Genomic DNA, 16,251 nt, shown 5'->3' with positions numbered 1-16,251 from the left:
GTCCTTGCAAACAAGTTCAATAGAAGAAACATTCCCAGAGTTTGACAAGATACACCTGAAGAAGGTTGGAGGTTACATCGACTGAAACGTCGTGAAAATCACACTCAAGATGAGAACAGTAATCTGATGAATCCAAATAAGACAACCAATCCTCATCTCAAAAATTCAGAAACAAAAAACTTGCTTGTTCATTTTTAATTACTGACTTGAGTCTGTATTTCTTTTGCTAGTTATCATATCTCATGTGTTCTACATCACAGAATTCAGGGGAACTTCCTTACAAGCTAAATTCCAGCAAAATATAAACGTTAATTTTGTGTTGTCCTGGTATTAATATGACATGTCACATAATTGATGTAGTAATCCTGTCTGTTTGTAGCATCATTTAGAGAACTCGTCCAAGGTATTGATACGGGTTGTCAAAGTATATATATCTTGTGGTAGGTTTGTGTATTCATCAACATGAATTAGTGAAAATATATACTGAATATATATATATATATATAAGCAAACAGTTAATAAAATATGTTAAAAAACACTTTGAAATGAGTTAAAAACATATTTTGCTAATTCCTACCCTCTGATGAGAAGGAAATTATTTCTTCGAAACTCCGCGGATTAAGGACTATCCATTTATCTAGTGTTTCCTTTTCAGATTAAATATGTTTTTAACTCATTTCAAAGTGTTTTTTAACATATTTTATTAACTGTTTGCTCATATTATAAGCTCTATTTCCTATTTGGTTTTATCGAGCTTTCACATCTGGCTGAGATAATTTTATAAATATTAATTCATTAATATTTATAACATACTTTAATTTTACCATCTTGGATCATTTTAGTAAATTTAATTGTAATTTTTATTTTATATATATATATATATATATGTATGTATGTATGTATATTTAGGCAGCATTTTTTTCTCTAATGCATATTTAATTAAATAAAATAGACGTTCTTTTGTCTATTAATTCTATTTTCAATCCTTTACAACCTCCGAATAACAGTCTTCACTTCTGGCAGGAACTGGCTGATGTAATCATTGTGACGGGTGCATTGCATGGGAAATCGACAATCAAAGCTGTCACCGAGACGCCGGATGTATGGTGATGGGTTCAGAGATCAAAATCGTTGACACAAGCTGAAATTTCGGAGACGAGTTACAATAACAAACAACTCAGCTCGCTTGCGTCAGTCGGAGAGAGACAGCCGACCACGATACACGTGCTTGTCTGGAGCTCACACTGTCACCTCCACCAACCACCTTGGTCCCTCGCCGCCAAAGCTCTGACTCATTTGCGACACACCGTTGCATAAATAAACCGAATTCAGCATTGTGAACAGAAATAAATACATTTTATTTTTCTAAAAATTTGTGGCGTTTTTTTTCTTTAACCGGAGAGCAGAGTAGAATACATCAATCACTATATTTATGATAAGTCCTAGTATTTTCCAATCTTTCAGGCTTCATCGTCAGGGATGAATTAATCTAACTAGTTTTGAACAATTTATATACGTTTTTTTTTCTTCTCTTTTGTTCATTGATTAATTAATTTATTTATTCAATCTTTTTTTTCTCCATTGGTTAAAAGAGAAAAGAAAAAAAAACGTATATAAATTGTTCAAAACCAGTTAGATTAATTTATCCCTGACGATGAATCCTGAAGGATTAAAAATACTCGGACATGATAAGCATGGTGATTACTTCAGCCAGTTCCTGCCAGAAGTGAAGACTGTTATTTGGAAGTTGGAAAGGATCGAAAATAGATAAAAAAAAACAAAAACATCTATTTTATTTAATGAAATATATATATACATCGATTTGATCAAAAAAGTGAACAATTTCACCAATTCGATGACAATAAAAATATGGGAGTATGACACATTCAATTCCAGGCAATGCTGGGTCTCCCTGCTAGTAAAAAAATATTGAGAATCATTTCAATAGTGATACTTACCTTCATACTGAGAAAGATTAGCCTGACCGTCAGACTGTGCTTGGATCATGATTTGGTACAGAACATTTTGAGCCCGCTCCAGTTCCACCAAAGATACAAGGCGCCTGAAAGGAGATGGTGCCGTACCCAACTTCACCATTTGTTTCATAATGGTCCGAAGTACACTCTTCATGTCGTCATCTCGGCGCACCACGGTGCCATCAGGAAGCGCTTTACTACTCTCAGCCCTCAGATCCGACTTGGGCACGAGCAGCATCTCTGCGTATTTGTTTGTCAACAACACCCGATAAAGCATCCTCAATGCTGCCAGTTTGAGGGAGGCCAACTTGAAATTGAAGATCTCGTGTTGCAGAGCTATCAGGTCTTCATTAGTACTTGGCTCAAAGACTGCGTCCTCGGATGACTCTTCAGCTATGATTATAGGTACATCCTCTTTAACTGATTTAGCAGCTTGGACTTCCGAGTTGCCCGAAGTAACACAAGAGTGCGAGTCTCTCACTGCAGATAATGGCTTAGGGATAGCTGGTACATCAGCCTGGTTCAACCTTGCTTGGTCTCGTATGAATGTTGTCATTGTTGGACCGAGAGCTGTGTTACCGTAATAAGTGACCACACTCGAGCGCAGTTGGTCCGAAAGGGTGATGCTGGTAGAATTATTGCTAATGGCAGGTTTTTTCTTATCCGCATTGTGATCGGCCACAGCGAACACATGGTCTTCGGGACCGCTGGATTCCGAGACGACTGGCCTGGCAACTTCTTCACTGATACTCTTCGCAACAACACTAGCAGCAGCCGCAGCAGCTGCCACCACTGCAGGTGACTCACGAAAATTGTCAGCTGGTTTATCAAATTTAGAAACGTCAGAGTTGACAGTCACAAATTCTCTGCGGCCAATATCCTGTAACAACCGTTTCTCGTTGGTTATAAAAGTGAGATTCATGACTGCTTGCAAAAGTTGTGGGGTTAAGCCTGTCAGGTGATTGATTTCAAACTCAGACGGTTCCAGGGGCTCAAGATTGTTTAGTGCAGCATCACTGAAAAGCAAAAAATACATACTGTGTTATTATTATAAACAAGAATTCAGAACTATAAACAGAAATAACAATGGAAAGTTCCTCCCTCCCTATAATAAAGACCAAGGTGTTATTTTGTTTTATAGCATATCAACTCATTTCAAATTCGTTCATTTTGATAAAAGTTTTTATCCTTCAAGTTCTTTACATCTTCAAATATTTATTTTTGGCTTGATGGTTTTGTAAATAAAAACTTATTTTTGTTTCTGGATTTGCAAAACATGATTGAGTTTTGCAAAGGAAAAAAATGGTACAAGTGCACTTATTGATCCGTGCTGAAATAATAACATTATTTAAAAAGCCATTCATAACATGGGGAGGGGAGGGTGTTTTGTACCTATTCTATACTTTAACCTTACAACTGAATCATATCAGATCATAAAACTTTAATTAAACTTGGAAATACAATTTAAAAAATAGCGCAGATCAGTAAGTGCACTAGTACCGAAAAAATAACCAATAAAATCAATGTTTGGTGCATTTTCGATCAAGCCAGTATCTTCACCCAGCCTGATCTGATAGCAGCAGGACTTGTTTTAATATAATCTCACAAAATCATTGAGCATAATTGCTTAGAAAAAAAGCATAGAGGAGAAAACCTTTCGGCACCTGGAGATCTCTACAATGAAGAGGTGAGATTTTGTTGATTAGAAGGGGTTTGTCAGAATTATTTACATCGAGAGGGTACCGGTACAGCAAGTTCATAAGAATACATTCCATTAAAATCCTTGTCAAGCAAACACAGTGATGAAATATTGCAGGAGCATGACAGGAACTGGAGTTTGGTAGACAGTGAGGGACCTATTATAAGCTCTTTATATGAGGGAGAGGTCAGCAGTTAGTGCACCAGCCCAGATGTGACAACAATTGCATCATTAAAATTTCACAAAAAGCTGAAGTATCTCAATTTTTATGAAGCATTTCTACATGCTTTGCATGAAACTAAATTAGACTGAATATAGCCCATATTTACAACTCTTAAATTTAGCAACCATGTTTAAAAATTCAATATTTGATTCTGATTTATGAGTTTTTGTTTTCATTGCAGCATATTGTTAAGAATAAAATATCATTTAATTCCTTCTAAAAAATACTCTTTCCAGATCAGAATTATTTTTTAATGGCTACCATCTTTCACAAAAAAAATTACTTTTGCCATGACTAATGTTTGTGCAAAATTCCTTAAAACTTCAAAGTGTGATTGAGAAAAGTGCAAACAAACAAACAGACAAATGATTGTGGGACAATTTTACCCCTATAATGGCTCCTATGCAGGAGGGAGAGGGGGGGCAACCAGACTCATCTCAGAAAATCTGTTCTGGCAAAAATTTACTTTCCCCATGATTCAAAATTTTTAAAAATCCAAGCCATTTAGCCCCAAAAGTCTCCAAGGTCTTAACATCTTTGAATTTGAGCTCAGCACCATGCAAAACTGTTGAATAGACATACACAAAAAATTTTGAACAAATATGGTTAAATAGTTCCAAAGATGGAGTGTTTTTATTAGCCCTAAAAGAGCCCCTGGGCCATACCCAAGAGTTATCACGAAGTATAGAGAAACAAAATTATATAGAAATCAGTTAGTTTCAACTTTTCAGAACGTTTTATAAAAATCCAAGGCATCAATTTTTTTTTAATAAGCACAAAAGTGTCAATTTTAAACATTTTAACCTGAAAGGCACCCTTAGGGGAGCACCCAGAGTTTTCCTGAAAAATCCGTTCTGTTACTTTTTTACTCATATCATGTTTAATGTTTGTGCAAAATTTCAAAAAATTCCAAGGCGTAGTTATTGAGAAAGTGCAGACAAACGGTTGAACGAACAAGGATGAATTTACAGGTCCACCCTCCTTTTGTCGGAAAACCAATAATAGAATTTCATATAGAAAATTACTTTGTATCACCATGGCCAATACGCAATCCATGGGAAAAAGACACACTGTATGTCAAAGAAAATATGAAGGGTGTTCAATAAGTAATGTTCCTGACTCACTTTCAGCTGTCTGATATAGCTGAAATTTTGCATGTGCAATGATTTATATCTTTATGAGTTATGTGACAAATTATAGCTCGAAATTAATTGTTTTTAATTTACAGGTGTTTGAACTGAGTCAGGTATGAAATGAAGCCTGTTGAGTGTTGTGTAGTGATTTTTTTTTTTTTTTTTTTGTATTTGAAAGGACACCACAGGAGACTTGATAAAATCAAAGAAACATATGATAATGATACCTCATCATGTATCCTAGTGAAATGCTGGCATTGTGAATTCAAACCTGGACAGAAATCTGTGGGAAAAGGTCTCAGGTCTGGTCACCCTTCCCTCTCTGCCATTGATAAGGCATCAAATTGAGGCTGACATTTTGGAAGATCAATGCATGACTATTTGCCAAATAGCCAAAGAGGTCAAGATTAGTAAAGGTTCTGTTGAAACTATCATTCATGACCATTTGCATGTGCATTAGGTGTCTGCCAGATGGATTCCAAGATTGCTGACATTTTTCCAAAAGTGACAACACATCAAGCATACGATAATTAATTTGGAGATGTGTCAAGAAGAGGATTCAAAGTTTTTCAGAAAACAGATTACACAGGATGAAACCTGGATATATCACTATGATCCAGAGACTGAAGCCCAGTCAATGCAGTGGAAGCACTTGAACTCGCTTCCTCAAAAGAAGACAAGGATGTAGCCCTCTGCCGGCAAGGTCATGTTCATAATCTTATGGAACCAGGACAGAAAAGTAATGATAGATTTCTTGGCAAAGATGGGAACCTATTATTCTTCACTATTGAGGAAATTAAGAGAAACGATCAAAATCCAGAGATCAGAAAAAATATCCTCCTCCTGCAACATTATGTTCTGGCCCACAACACGCATATCGCCAGATTAGAAGCACAAGCACGTGATTATGAAATTCTTCTCCCACTCCCAATTTCCTGACCTGACACCCTCTGATTTTCATCACTTCCCAGCCATGAAGTGGTTTTTGAAAAGAAAACATTTCCCAGATGATGCTGTCTTGATTTCCAAAATCCCGTTGTGGTTGGCGGACCAATCTAGGGTGTTCTACAAAGTCTCCAGAACTGCATTAAACAATGAAAGAAATGCGTAAATCTGAGACGTTCCTATATTGAGAAAGACTAATAACCGTGCCAAATTTCAATGCTTTACTACTATAAGAAACGGGTTAGGGGCATTACTTATTGAACACCCTTCATAAATATGCCCGATATAATGTTCACGTTTTTTATTTTTTTAAAAAGATTTTTTGCAGTAAACGTGATGACCTTAAAACCAGATTGAGCAACGGAAGTGGCCCTGACCAGTCAAGATTTTTAAGTGTGTTCACAAGAAATCACCTAAAAAAAGAAAGATCTAATTTATTATTTTTTTTTTTTTCAGGAGGAGGAGTATTACAGTCTAATTACCAGTTGCTTTGTTTCACATAGGTTGTGGGTTCAATTCTCACTAATAATCTAAGATTTAGACATTTCTTCAATTTTGAAATCAAAACAGGCAAAGATGGACACTTATAGCAGGATCGAGGCAAGTCAAAGACACATCCATTGGCTCCAGGATTGCCACAATAAATGAAAAAACTATGTGAACATCCTTGGGATGTGCTAAATTTAATAAAATGTGCTTAAAGAAAACAATCAAGAAACAAATTTAAAATAATACCTGATGAATGTGTCACTGTCGTCCCAATGAACTTTGGCAGTTGTCGCTTGTTCTCGAGATACACCCAAAACGGTTCCTTTTTTACTTGTGGTTTTGTGTTTACATCGGCCACCAACTCTCAATCCATGATCAAGTCCTCCAATCAGAACAAGACTGGGCCACACCTGTAACAAACAAAAAACAAAGAAAATGTTTACAGATTTCCTTCTTTAAGTCCTATACAAAAAGAAACTTTCTATCAAAATTCAAGCTACTCAATTGATGACAGACTAGCAATATGTACCCAACATTACTGGGGAGATTTTTTTACTTTAATTTTTATTTTTAATCATGCAGTTGATTTTTAAAAAATTTTTTTTAATTATTAAGAGATTAAAATGGTTGACTTTTACCAAAAAACTGCAAATGCATTATGGTTGAATTTTCTATTTTTTTAAAAATATGATTTTTTTCAAGTCTGTTTTAATACTTTACACCAGGCATGTTAAGCCTACAGCCCACAGGATGTATGTGGCCCATGTCAAGCCTATTTATGGCCAGTACAGACAATAACTTTGAAAAAGTAGGGGGAGGGGATATGTAAAGCAATAAAGTCAGCCCAGAATCCTAACATACTCTTACTTGTACATTAAAAAAAAAATAACATCAATGTTTGGTGCATTTAAATCATGAAGCCAATATCTTCAGTCAGCCTGATCTAATAGAAGTTCTAGATGTAAGGATTGGCAGCAATTTCCTGAACCTTTGCCAAGCATAAAGCACAACTGCAAAAAGAGATAAGATGTTGCCTCCTTTCTTTGGGAAACAACTCGTTCATCACTGCAGTGAAATGCTGATGAGACTGCCCAAATTATTTCTTGACAGCAGCCTGACTGTTCTGCTTATTCATTTGATGCTGATCCCTAGAGAAACGCAATAGTCATCATTAGTGAAAAATGAATGGTAAATGGTCATCTTCTTTCATTTGACATCCAGAAAGCTGACCCCCCCCCCTTCTTACACCAATAATATCAGTCAAAGATTCACCATCAACAATCAGTTAAACAAAGACTGGGTTATCGAGTGATGGCCTTTTTTCTGTTGGGCTATGGTATTTGCTCTGTTCAGCTTTAAGTGGTCCACTCTTTCAGGCTTTGCCTACTCAGTTTAGGAAAGAGTTAGTTTATAGCTAACTGCCTGAGATGCCCTCATTAGGGAATGTTGACAGAGCTGTTCAGACAATTTTTAAGAGGACAGATTGCACCAGATTTTAGCGGTAGCATCTTCTCCCCATCTTACAGCCTTGTGCCATATTTTTCTGCAGTGGAAGAGAAATAAATGAACCTATTCTTTTTAGTAAAAAACAAATTGGCTTTCATTATTACTAGCAGGGCTATCCGACATTGTCTAGGACAAAAGCGTAACATAACTGCCCTCTCCCCATTTCCTTCCTACCCCTATCCTCCATACAATCTTCCCCTTCTTCATTCAACCCATTCCTCTCCCTAGACATACATGAAAATATCAACTTTTTGGGTGATTGTTGTGTATTTTTCAAGTTTTAGCTGAACATACAGTCATTTGCCTTTCATATAATAGACAAATGAAACCGGAAAATAAAAAGAAAGATTACCTCAAAACATAAGGACTCAACAGACTGTAACAAAGGTTTAATATCACTTATGGTATTAGCTTGTTGACCCACTGTACTCTTGTCACCTGCTAAAAAACATAAATAATTAAGAATTAGGCAATCTCTATTGCAAATGTATAAGCCTATTTCAAAGGAAAACATTTGACAAAAACAAAAATAAATCTATATATAAAATATATCAAATATTTTTCTCTCTATATATATGAGGGCAGAGTGAGGGAAAGAGAAGGGAGAGAGAGGGGAGAGTCAGGCAGAGAGAGAGAGGGGGGTCAGGGGGATGGGGGAGTCGGGGGGAGAGTCGGGGGGGAGAGGGAGAGGAAGAGTCCGGGGGGGAGGGAGAGTCGGGGGGAGAGAGGGAGAGGGAGAGTCGGGGGGGGAGAGGGAGAGGGAGATTCGGGGGGGAGAGAGGGAGAGGGAGATTCGGGGGGAGAGAGGGAGATTCGGGGGGAAAGAGAGAGAGGGAGAGTCGGGGGGGGGGGAGAGAGAGAGGGAGAGTCGGGGGGAGGAGAGAGAGAGGGAGAGTCGGGGGGGAGAGAGAGAGAGTCGGGGGGGAGAGAAAGAGGGAGAGTCGGGGGGAGTGGGGGGGAGAGAAAGAGGGAGAGTCCGGGGGGGAGGGGGGGAAGAGGGGGGAAAGTGAGAGTCGGGGGGGGGGGGGAGAGAGAGAGAGAGGGAGAGTCGGGGGAGAGAGAGGGAGAGTCGGGGGAGAGAGAGGGAGAGTCGGGGGAGAGAGAGAGAGAGGGAGAGTCGGGGGAGAGAGAGAGGGGCCAATCAGAGGGGGAGAAAGGGGGGGGCCAATCAGAGGGGGAGAAAGGGGGGACAATCCGAAGGGGAGAAAGGGGGGGACAATCAGAAGGGGAGAAAGGGGGGGACAATCAGAAGGGGAGAAAGGGGGAGAGTAAAGGGAATAGAGAGGGGAAAGTCGGAAAATACAACTTTTTAAAGATGGCTTAGTCTGTAAAGTGTGCAAATTTCCTACAATTTTCAGTCACAAGTTTATATGCATTTGAATAGGACTTTTTTTTGATACTTTGAATGGTCATAACTCCAGTTCTAATGGGCCAATTTTAAAAAACTAAAGATATTATTTCTTTGTTTTTTATGCTCTTTTCAATAATGCTTGATTTGAGTTTATTCAATCTAAAGAAAAAAATGGTGTAGTATTGCTAAAGAAAGAAAAGAGATGGGAAAATTAAATGAAGGAGGGGGAAAAATGAAAAACAAAGTGGGTGGAGGTAACATAATACATTTTTACCTTTTTCCATGAGAGCTTCAAATTTATCAATCTTGCCCATTTGTTTAATGACCATATCATTGATTATGCTCATCCAGTGTTCGTTCCGATGTAGAGTTCTCAAAAGTGAGATCGATGCTTCAACCATTGCTGTAGTTGCAGGAGCACAGAGCGGATCTCCAGGCAATAAATCACAAGGAGTCCCTTGAACTTGCATATCTATTATCTTTACCTGAAGAAAATGATAAAATTAAAGTTTTATCAGTAGTTAAAAAAATTAATTAAAAGCTAGGACAAGCTTTACTTGTAATGTTAACCAGAATCAACTGGATATAAGTGTTAGGAGAAATAGACTCAAAAAACAACTTTGGTTTAATCCGCCTTTCAGTGAACATATTCAAAACAATATCCCTAAGGAATTTTACAAAATAATTGATTACAATTTCTTATTACGAAATAAAACAGTAAGTAAAATCAATAAGGAGATTGTAGATAAAAACAAAATATACAAAACTTTCTGATATTGAATAGAATATAGTTGGGACATAAATTTAATTGAGGATTTGAAAATTTTGCCCAGCAATTAGAAAATAAATGAAATAATTTAGTGGAAAAGAATTTTACTTACATTAGGAACACACTGAGGATTAAGGTAGTATAAAGAAAGATAATTAAAATATAAATTTAAAAAAATAGAAATACGAAAATAGGACTATTTATAAATTCCATGGCAATCAGAAAATGATTAAACAAAAAAAAAATTGAAGAGGGGGGAGGTAAGTTAAATTGCTTGTTATCGTAAATAATTCGAAATCTGTTCAGATATATATTAGCGTTTTTTTACTTCTGAAGAGAGGCCATTTTGGAATATTTTTAAATAACAATGTTTGAAATTGTCCGAATGGTCTCAAAACAATTCTAACGATCATGAACACAATATGATGCTCTAATTTTTATTTTTTTTTTGCGTTTTTGTGAAAATTTTATATGAATGCTTGATTGTAGAAACTGATAATCATAAAGCTTAATAATTGAGTCAATTTACTTTGGCTTAAATTTTTATTGGTATATGTACATCGCCGAATTTTGATATATTTTAATATATTAATTTTTGGTTAAAAAATATTAAGATATCTATATATATTCATATTTTACTTATTACTATATATATTCATATCCATAGGTATTATTTATAATTTAATGGTTCTCATATTGTGTTAAATCATATACCAAGTCTGCTTAGTAATCGATTGTCACCCAACATAGCTCCGCTCCTTTGAGTTGTTTTACTCTTTACCATTCTTCTGTCTATAACAACTATGGAAGGCAGTAATTACAGTTCTCAAACAAATAAAAATAAATTAACCTTCATCGTTTGATCCTTTTGTTTCTGTTCACTGCCACACCTTGATTAACAATCTTATTTTAGTTCCCTTTATATGCCTAGGTGAACAACTTTCTGTACATTTGTTCTGCTGATAAACCTATTTCCTCTGTTATATTTTTTGTCCTCTATTTTTCTTTTAATTCCTAACACATTTTTTTTGTAGGGGAGGAATGTTAATAGTATCACAAAGACGTTATGTATTATTTGGAGCTGAGAGAACATACTGATGTTAAGAGGTGGTGTGGATTGTGGCGTCAGTGAAAAGAGGTGCTGTTGATTTTTATTTAGCTTACGGAAATGAATAAACTTACCTTCTCACCAGGATTGCAACTGTAGAACATGACACACGGATACAATTCAGTTGCATCAATATCATCAAAGGCAAGCTTTAATTTCTAAAAAAAATAAATATATACATATACCTTTATATATATATTAGTGGATAATTATATGTTAAAAACAATACATATGCTGTTCCCCATTTGGAGGTACCAAATTGGTTAAAGCGAAAATTATTCCCAACTCACACTTAGGTAAAAATGCACTTTTGTATAAATAATTGAATTCATTCAAAAAATATCACTAACAGAAACAAATAAGTAACATTATATAGTGCAAAATCAATCATTTAATTATTATATCAATCAGTGAATCTATTATGCCTTTTTATATATATATATATATATATATATATATATATATATATATATATATATATATCATTATCAGACTTTGAAAGTCATGAAGTGTTAATATGTAAGTGCATAGATATTTAATATGCATAGTTCATTTTCAGATGGGGGGGGGGCAGGGTGTAGGAACTAGTATTGGGATGATGAATCCGAATTAGGATTGGTTGGTTGGTTGTTTTTGTTTTACGGCATATCAACCCTTTTCGGGTTATTTAATGCAGAATCCAAAGATTTTGAAGAAAAATTTTTTTAATAAAATATATTTGTTGTTTTCACGTCGGTTTCTATTTAACCCATAGTTGGGACCCTAACAGGTACTACCACTCCGGGTCAGAGTGGATCTGGGAGCAATGGTAATTAAAGGGTGGCTCCACACTCCCCAAAGCCCACAAGCTGGGGCATCACCACTGGATATAGTTTAAGGTCATATCCAGGACCCCGAATCAGGAAGCAGAAAAATCAGAAATTTTTGGTGTATTGGAATTGGTATCAGAAAACTTTGTTTCTTTTTCTTTAAAACCTAATTTTCGAATGCTGGTACTAATGATATTGATTGTAAACTACTCGTGAAATTCAAATCTATAGATCACACCCACATATTCATGTTGCAAAAATATATATACATATTACATGGGTTTTTATGGTCATCTGAATAAAAAAAAAAAGAAAAAAAATCTATAATTAAATATTTAGAAGTTTAAAAAATAAAAAAATCGGAATTTAGATTGGAATCAGTAATTGTATTGGAATCATCCCATCACTAGTATGAACATAGTATTAATTCATTTCTTATTATGAAATAAAGGATATTCTAAGTGGAAAGAGAGAAGGGACAGAAAAAAACAATAATAGCTAAAAAATATAGAAAACAATATATAAGAAAATGAAATTAGAAAATTCGAACAAGATACCATGGAGCTGCTTCCCAGCTGACTACAACTTGGTCCTTTTGAAGTTCTATGGAAACAAGTTTTTGTTTACCCTTTCTATTAAATAACTAGGCCTTAACCAAAATTTCACCATTACTGATCATCACCGAGTTATCTCACCAACTATCTAACAATTATTAACCCTTATCGGCTTTGATAAGTGGTGAATTTGAAGTAAAAAAAAAAAAAAAAATTATATTAATAGGGTTACACTGTGAAATGGGGTGTAGAATATGCATCTCAGCAATGAAGGTACCCCCACCTCCTCTCTCAATGAGGTTAGCGGTTGGCCCTGGTTAACTAAATATGTTAAGAATTATGTCCTGGTGGCTCAGTAGCTGACAACTATGAAACTATAAGACTATTAGCTTTAACATGTCACTTGGAATAGACAGAAGGTTGGTGAGGCCTCATAGGAGTCGGGCTAGTCATGCAAAGCCATGTTATATATAAGCAATAAGTAAGAGCTTTCATTTCACCCCTGACTATCATTTATACCATTAACAAGCCGAGTATTTACTTTCACCATGACTTATGTTTATGCAAAATTTCCAAAAAAATCCAAGGCGTGGTTATTGAGAAAAGTGCAAACGGATGAATGATTTGGGGGTAATTTTACCCCTATAATGTGCTCCAGGGGAGATAACCAAAGTTGTACTGGAAAATCCATTCTGGCAAAAATTTACTTTCACCATGACTAATGTTTGTGCAAAATTTTTAAGAAATCCAAGGCATGGTTATTGAGAAATGTGCGAACAAATGAACAGGAGTGAATTACTAGGTCCCATCCCTCTTTCGTCGGGGAGGGAATCAACAAACATTTTCAATGAGGTTACATATTTAGTTTTGTTTTCAGGTATGAGAATCATTACAAAAAGTATGTTGGAATTAGATCAATATTGAAGATATATTATATATATATATATATATATATATATATATATATATACATACATACATACATACACACACACACATGTACTAGTTTCTTATTTATTTCAAAATTATTGCATGTATTTGACTGATTGTATGCATTAAAGAGTTTTTTTTTTTTTACTATGGGGTCATTGCTTATCAAGGCAGAAGAGCCACTGGAGGATAAGGGTTAATGAGTTGTAAGACAACACCATGATGATCCGTAATGGTGGAACTTGGGTAGGGTTTGATTATTTAAAAATATGGTTCAACAAGAACTTATTAACATTAGACTTGGAAATAATCATGTTATAGTCAGCTGAGAAGCAGTCCTGTGATATTGCGTTCCACAGATGAACAGTTCTAGGAAAAAAACTTTGTTCATGGAATTTTGGTTTCTTTAAGTATAACATTAAGTGATCTTTCTGGGTACGCTTAGATAATTCCTTCATTGTTTTTGTATTGTAGTATTTTTTCCGTACAGATGAAAGAGCGATGCAGTTCATTATAAAGATTCTTACAGTGTCGTATCGGGCATGACAGGTTAAGCAACACGGAAAGTAAGAGGCTTCTTTCCAAGAACTACAGGCTTGCTGACTGTTTTCCTCCTACCTATAGCCTTGGTCTTTTTAAGACTAAAGCAAATAGGCATCTCTGTCTTTGTGATAATCATCTTTCATTCTTATTAGCTTCTTACATTAAGTGTCTTCACATCTTTTCTAGAGCGATTTTCATAAAAAAACAAAAACAAAGAGAAGTACAAAGTACACAATACGACAACAATAAAAAAATTTGATAAACAAAATCCATACCGCTCCATTTTTTCCGAAGGATAGCGTCCGTGCATCCATGTCTAATAAGACGGTGATGTAATCTCCCTGGCTGTAACCAGGTAAGGTGACAGACTGTTCTCCGTTATGGTAAAGATTACCACTGTAGGCACGATATAACCACATATCAGTCGTAGTGCGCTGACTATAGTCATTAACAGGCCACCGGGATACACCAACACACGTGCCTTCATTCCCAGCATTCTCTTTTACAATGAGAAACTGAAATTTAAAAAAGAAAAACAAAAGACAAAGATAAATTATTCTTGATAAAAAAATTCAAAGTATGAAGTAGGAATAATTCAATCATGCATGCACAATTTTTATTTTTAATGTGGATTCTTTGTCGTTATATAATGTTAACCAATAAAAATAGGATAAAAATAAATAAATAAATAAAATAACCAATGAGTAAAAAAAACAAAGAACTTTATAAATTGTTCAAAATCATTTAAATTTATCCCTGATGATGAATCCTGAAGGATTGGAAAGTACTCTGACTTATGATAAATATGGTGATTACATCAGCCAGTTCCTGCCATAAGTGAAGACTGTTATTCAGAAGTTAGAATTAATAGACAAACGTCTATTTTATTTAATGAAATATGCCTAAGAGAAAAAATGCTACATCTATATATATAAAAGCAAAAATGTGTGTTAGTGTGTGTGTATTTTTGTGTATGTCCGCTAAATGCTTTTTTCACCAGGATTCTCGGGGGGGGGGGGGGGTACTATTTCTTATAACTTTTTATATGCTATCAAGATCATAATATGTAACGCTTACGAATTGACATCGTAAAAGTCTTATTTCAGCAGCTTTTATCTAACAAAATTTGCGCTGTGAATTCGTTTTCTCTCTACTGCTGCTCCTGCTACTATGGCATGAGATTTGACCTAGAAAACTACCTGTTTTTGTTTTTTTTACATGGTGGTCACCACTTATCAAGGCCCAGAAGCCACTCAGGGATAAGGGTTATTGCAAGTACAGTATGTTAGTGTGGAGATTTGATGAAGTGTTTACTTAAGGGGGCGGTTCATCAGGAATTTGTTTACGTTGGACTTGAAGACATCCAAGTTGTAGTCAGGTGGGAAGCAGGCAGACGGAACAGAGTTCCACAGGCGTACAGTTCTAAGAAAGAAGCTTTGTTCATGGAATCTACGTTTTGATTTAGGCACAGATAAAGAGTGGGGAAAATTATTGTCAGTGGTTTCAGCTAGACGGGTGTTTATCGTGAAAGATTGGCAGGAGGGGACCAGAGATTGGAGCTCAGACGAGCACTTGCCATGGAAATAACGATAAAACAAAGATAGGCTCGCAACGTCTCTGTTATGTCATCAGACTATTAACCTCAAGGCTTTAGGTTCAAGCCTACCTTCATCCTAAAACTTCTTTTTTGTTTTTGTTCGATTTTTAATATTTAAACAGGGTTATTAGTTTTAGTTCCATTTACCTCCGCCAACACACACACCTATTTTTCGTGTTCACTGTTTTTTCTGTTTTTATTTTTCAAATTTTTTAAAGAAGTTTTAATATGGTTTGTTCTTTTTGTTTTTTTTTTCTATCACGTTCGCATTTTCTTTTTTCTTTTTTGTCTTAACATTGTTCGTTTGCATCACGTTCATTTGTTTTTTATTTAAACAGGGTTATTACTTCGCTTATTCTTTTGTTTTCATTTACCCATCCCTAACACACACACACACACACACACGCCTCTAAACACCCGGGCAACGCTGGGTACCCCCGCTAGTCTATTATATAAATCTTATCTGTCTGTTTAAATGTATGTTTGCATGTCTGCCTAAAACTTTCGACAGAGGGGACGGATTTTCACAAGATCAGTATCGTTTTGAAGCTCGACCCTTCAGACAACAAATATTGAAAAATTGGCTAAAAACATTAATTCCTTCACCCTCAACTGGGCA

The 16,251-nt window shown here is 35.6% G+C and overlaps 1 protein-coding gene across 4 annotated transcripts in view; it reads right to left on the bottom strand.

The window, feature by feature from the left end:
- LOC145248252 (putative E3 ubiquitin-protein ligase HERC1) overlaps positions 1–16,251 on the bottom strand; it is a 335,131-nt gene that overhangs the window by 137,593 nt on the left and 181,287 nt on the right. For all 4 annotated transcript variants that reach the window (XM_080110122.1, XM_080110124.1, XM_080110123.1 and 1 more), the window contains exons 35-40: positions 14,311–14,550; positions 11,274–11,357; positions 9,597–9,807; positions 8,324–8,412; positions 6,712–6,875; positions 1,959–2,992 (exon numbers count right to left, since the gene is read on the bottom strand). In XM_080110122.1, coding sequence (XP_079966248.1) covers positions 1,959–2,992; positions 6,712–6,875; positions 8,324–8,412; positions 9,597–9,807; positions 11,274–11,357; positions 14,311–14,550 — 1,822 coding nt within the window. The remainder of the gene's footprint in view (positions 1–1,958; positions 2,993–6,711; positions 6,876–8,323; positions 8,413–9,596; positions 9,808–11,273; positions 11,358–14,310; positions 14,551–16,251) is intronic.

The sequence above is a fragment of the Euprymna scolopes genome, chromosome 26, assembly GCF_053919585.1.
Source record: "Euprymna scolopes isolate OS-2025 chromosome 26, ASM5391958v1, whole genome shotgun sequence".
In the NCBI taxonomy this organism is placed as follows: domain Eukaryota; kingdom Metazoa; phylum Mollusca; class Cephalopoda; order Sepiida; family Sepiolidae; genus Euprymna; species Euprymna scolopes.
The sequence above is the reverse complement of the archived record's forward strand: the minus strand, read 5'-3'. Positions and strand labels throughout refer to the sequence as shown.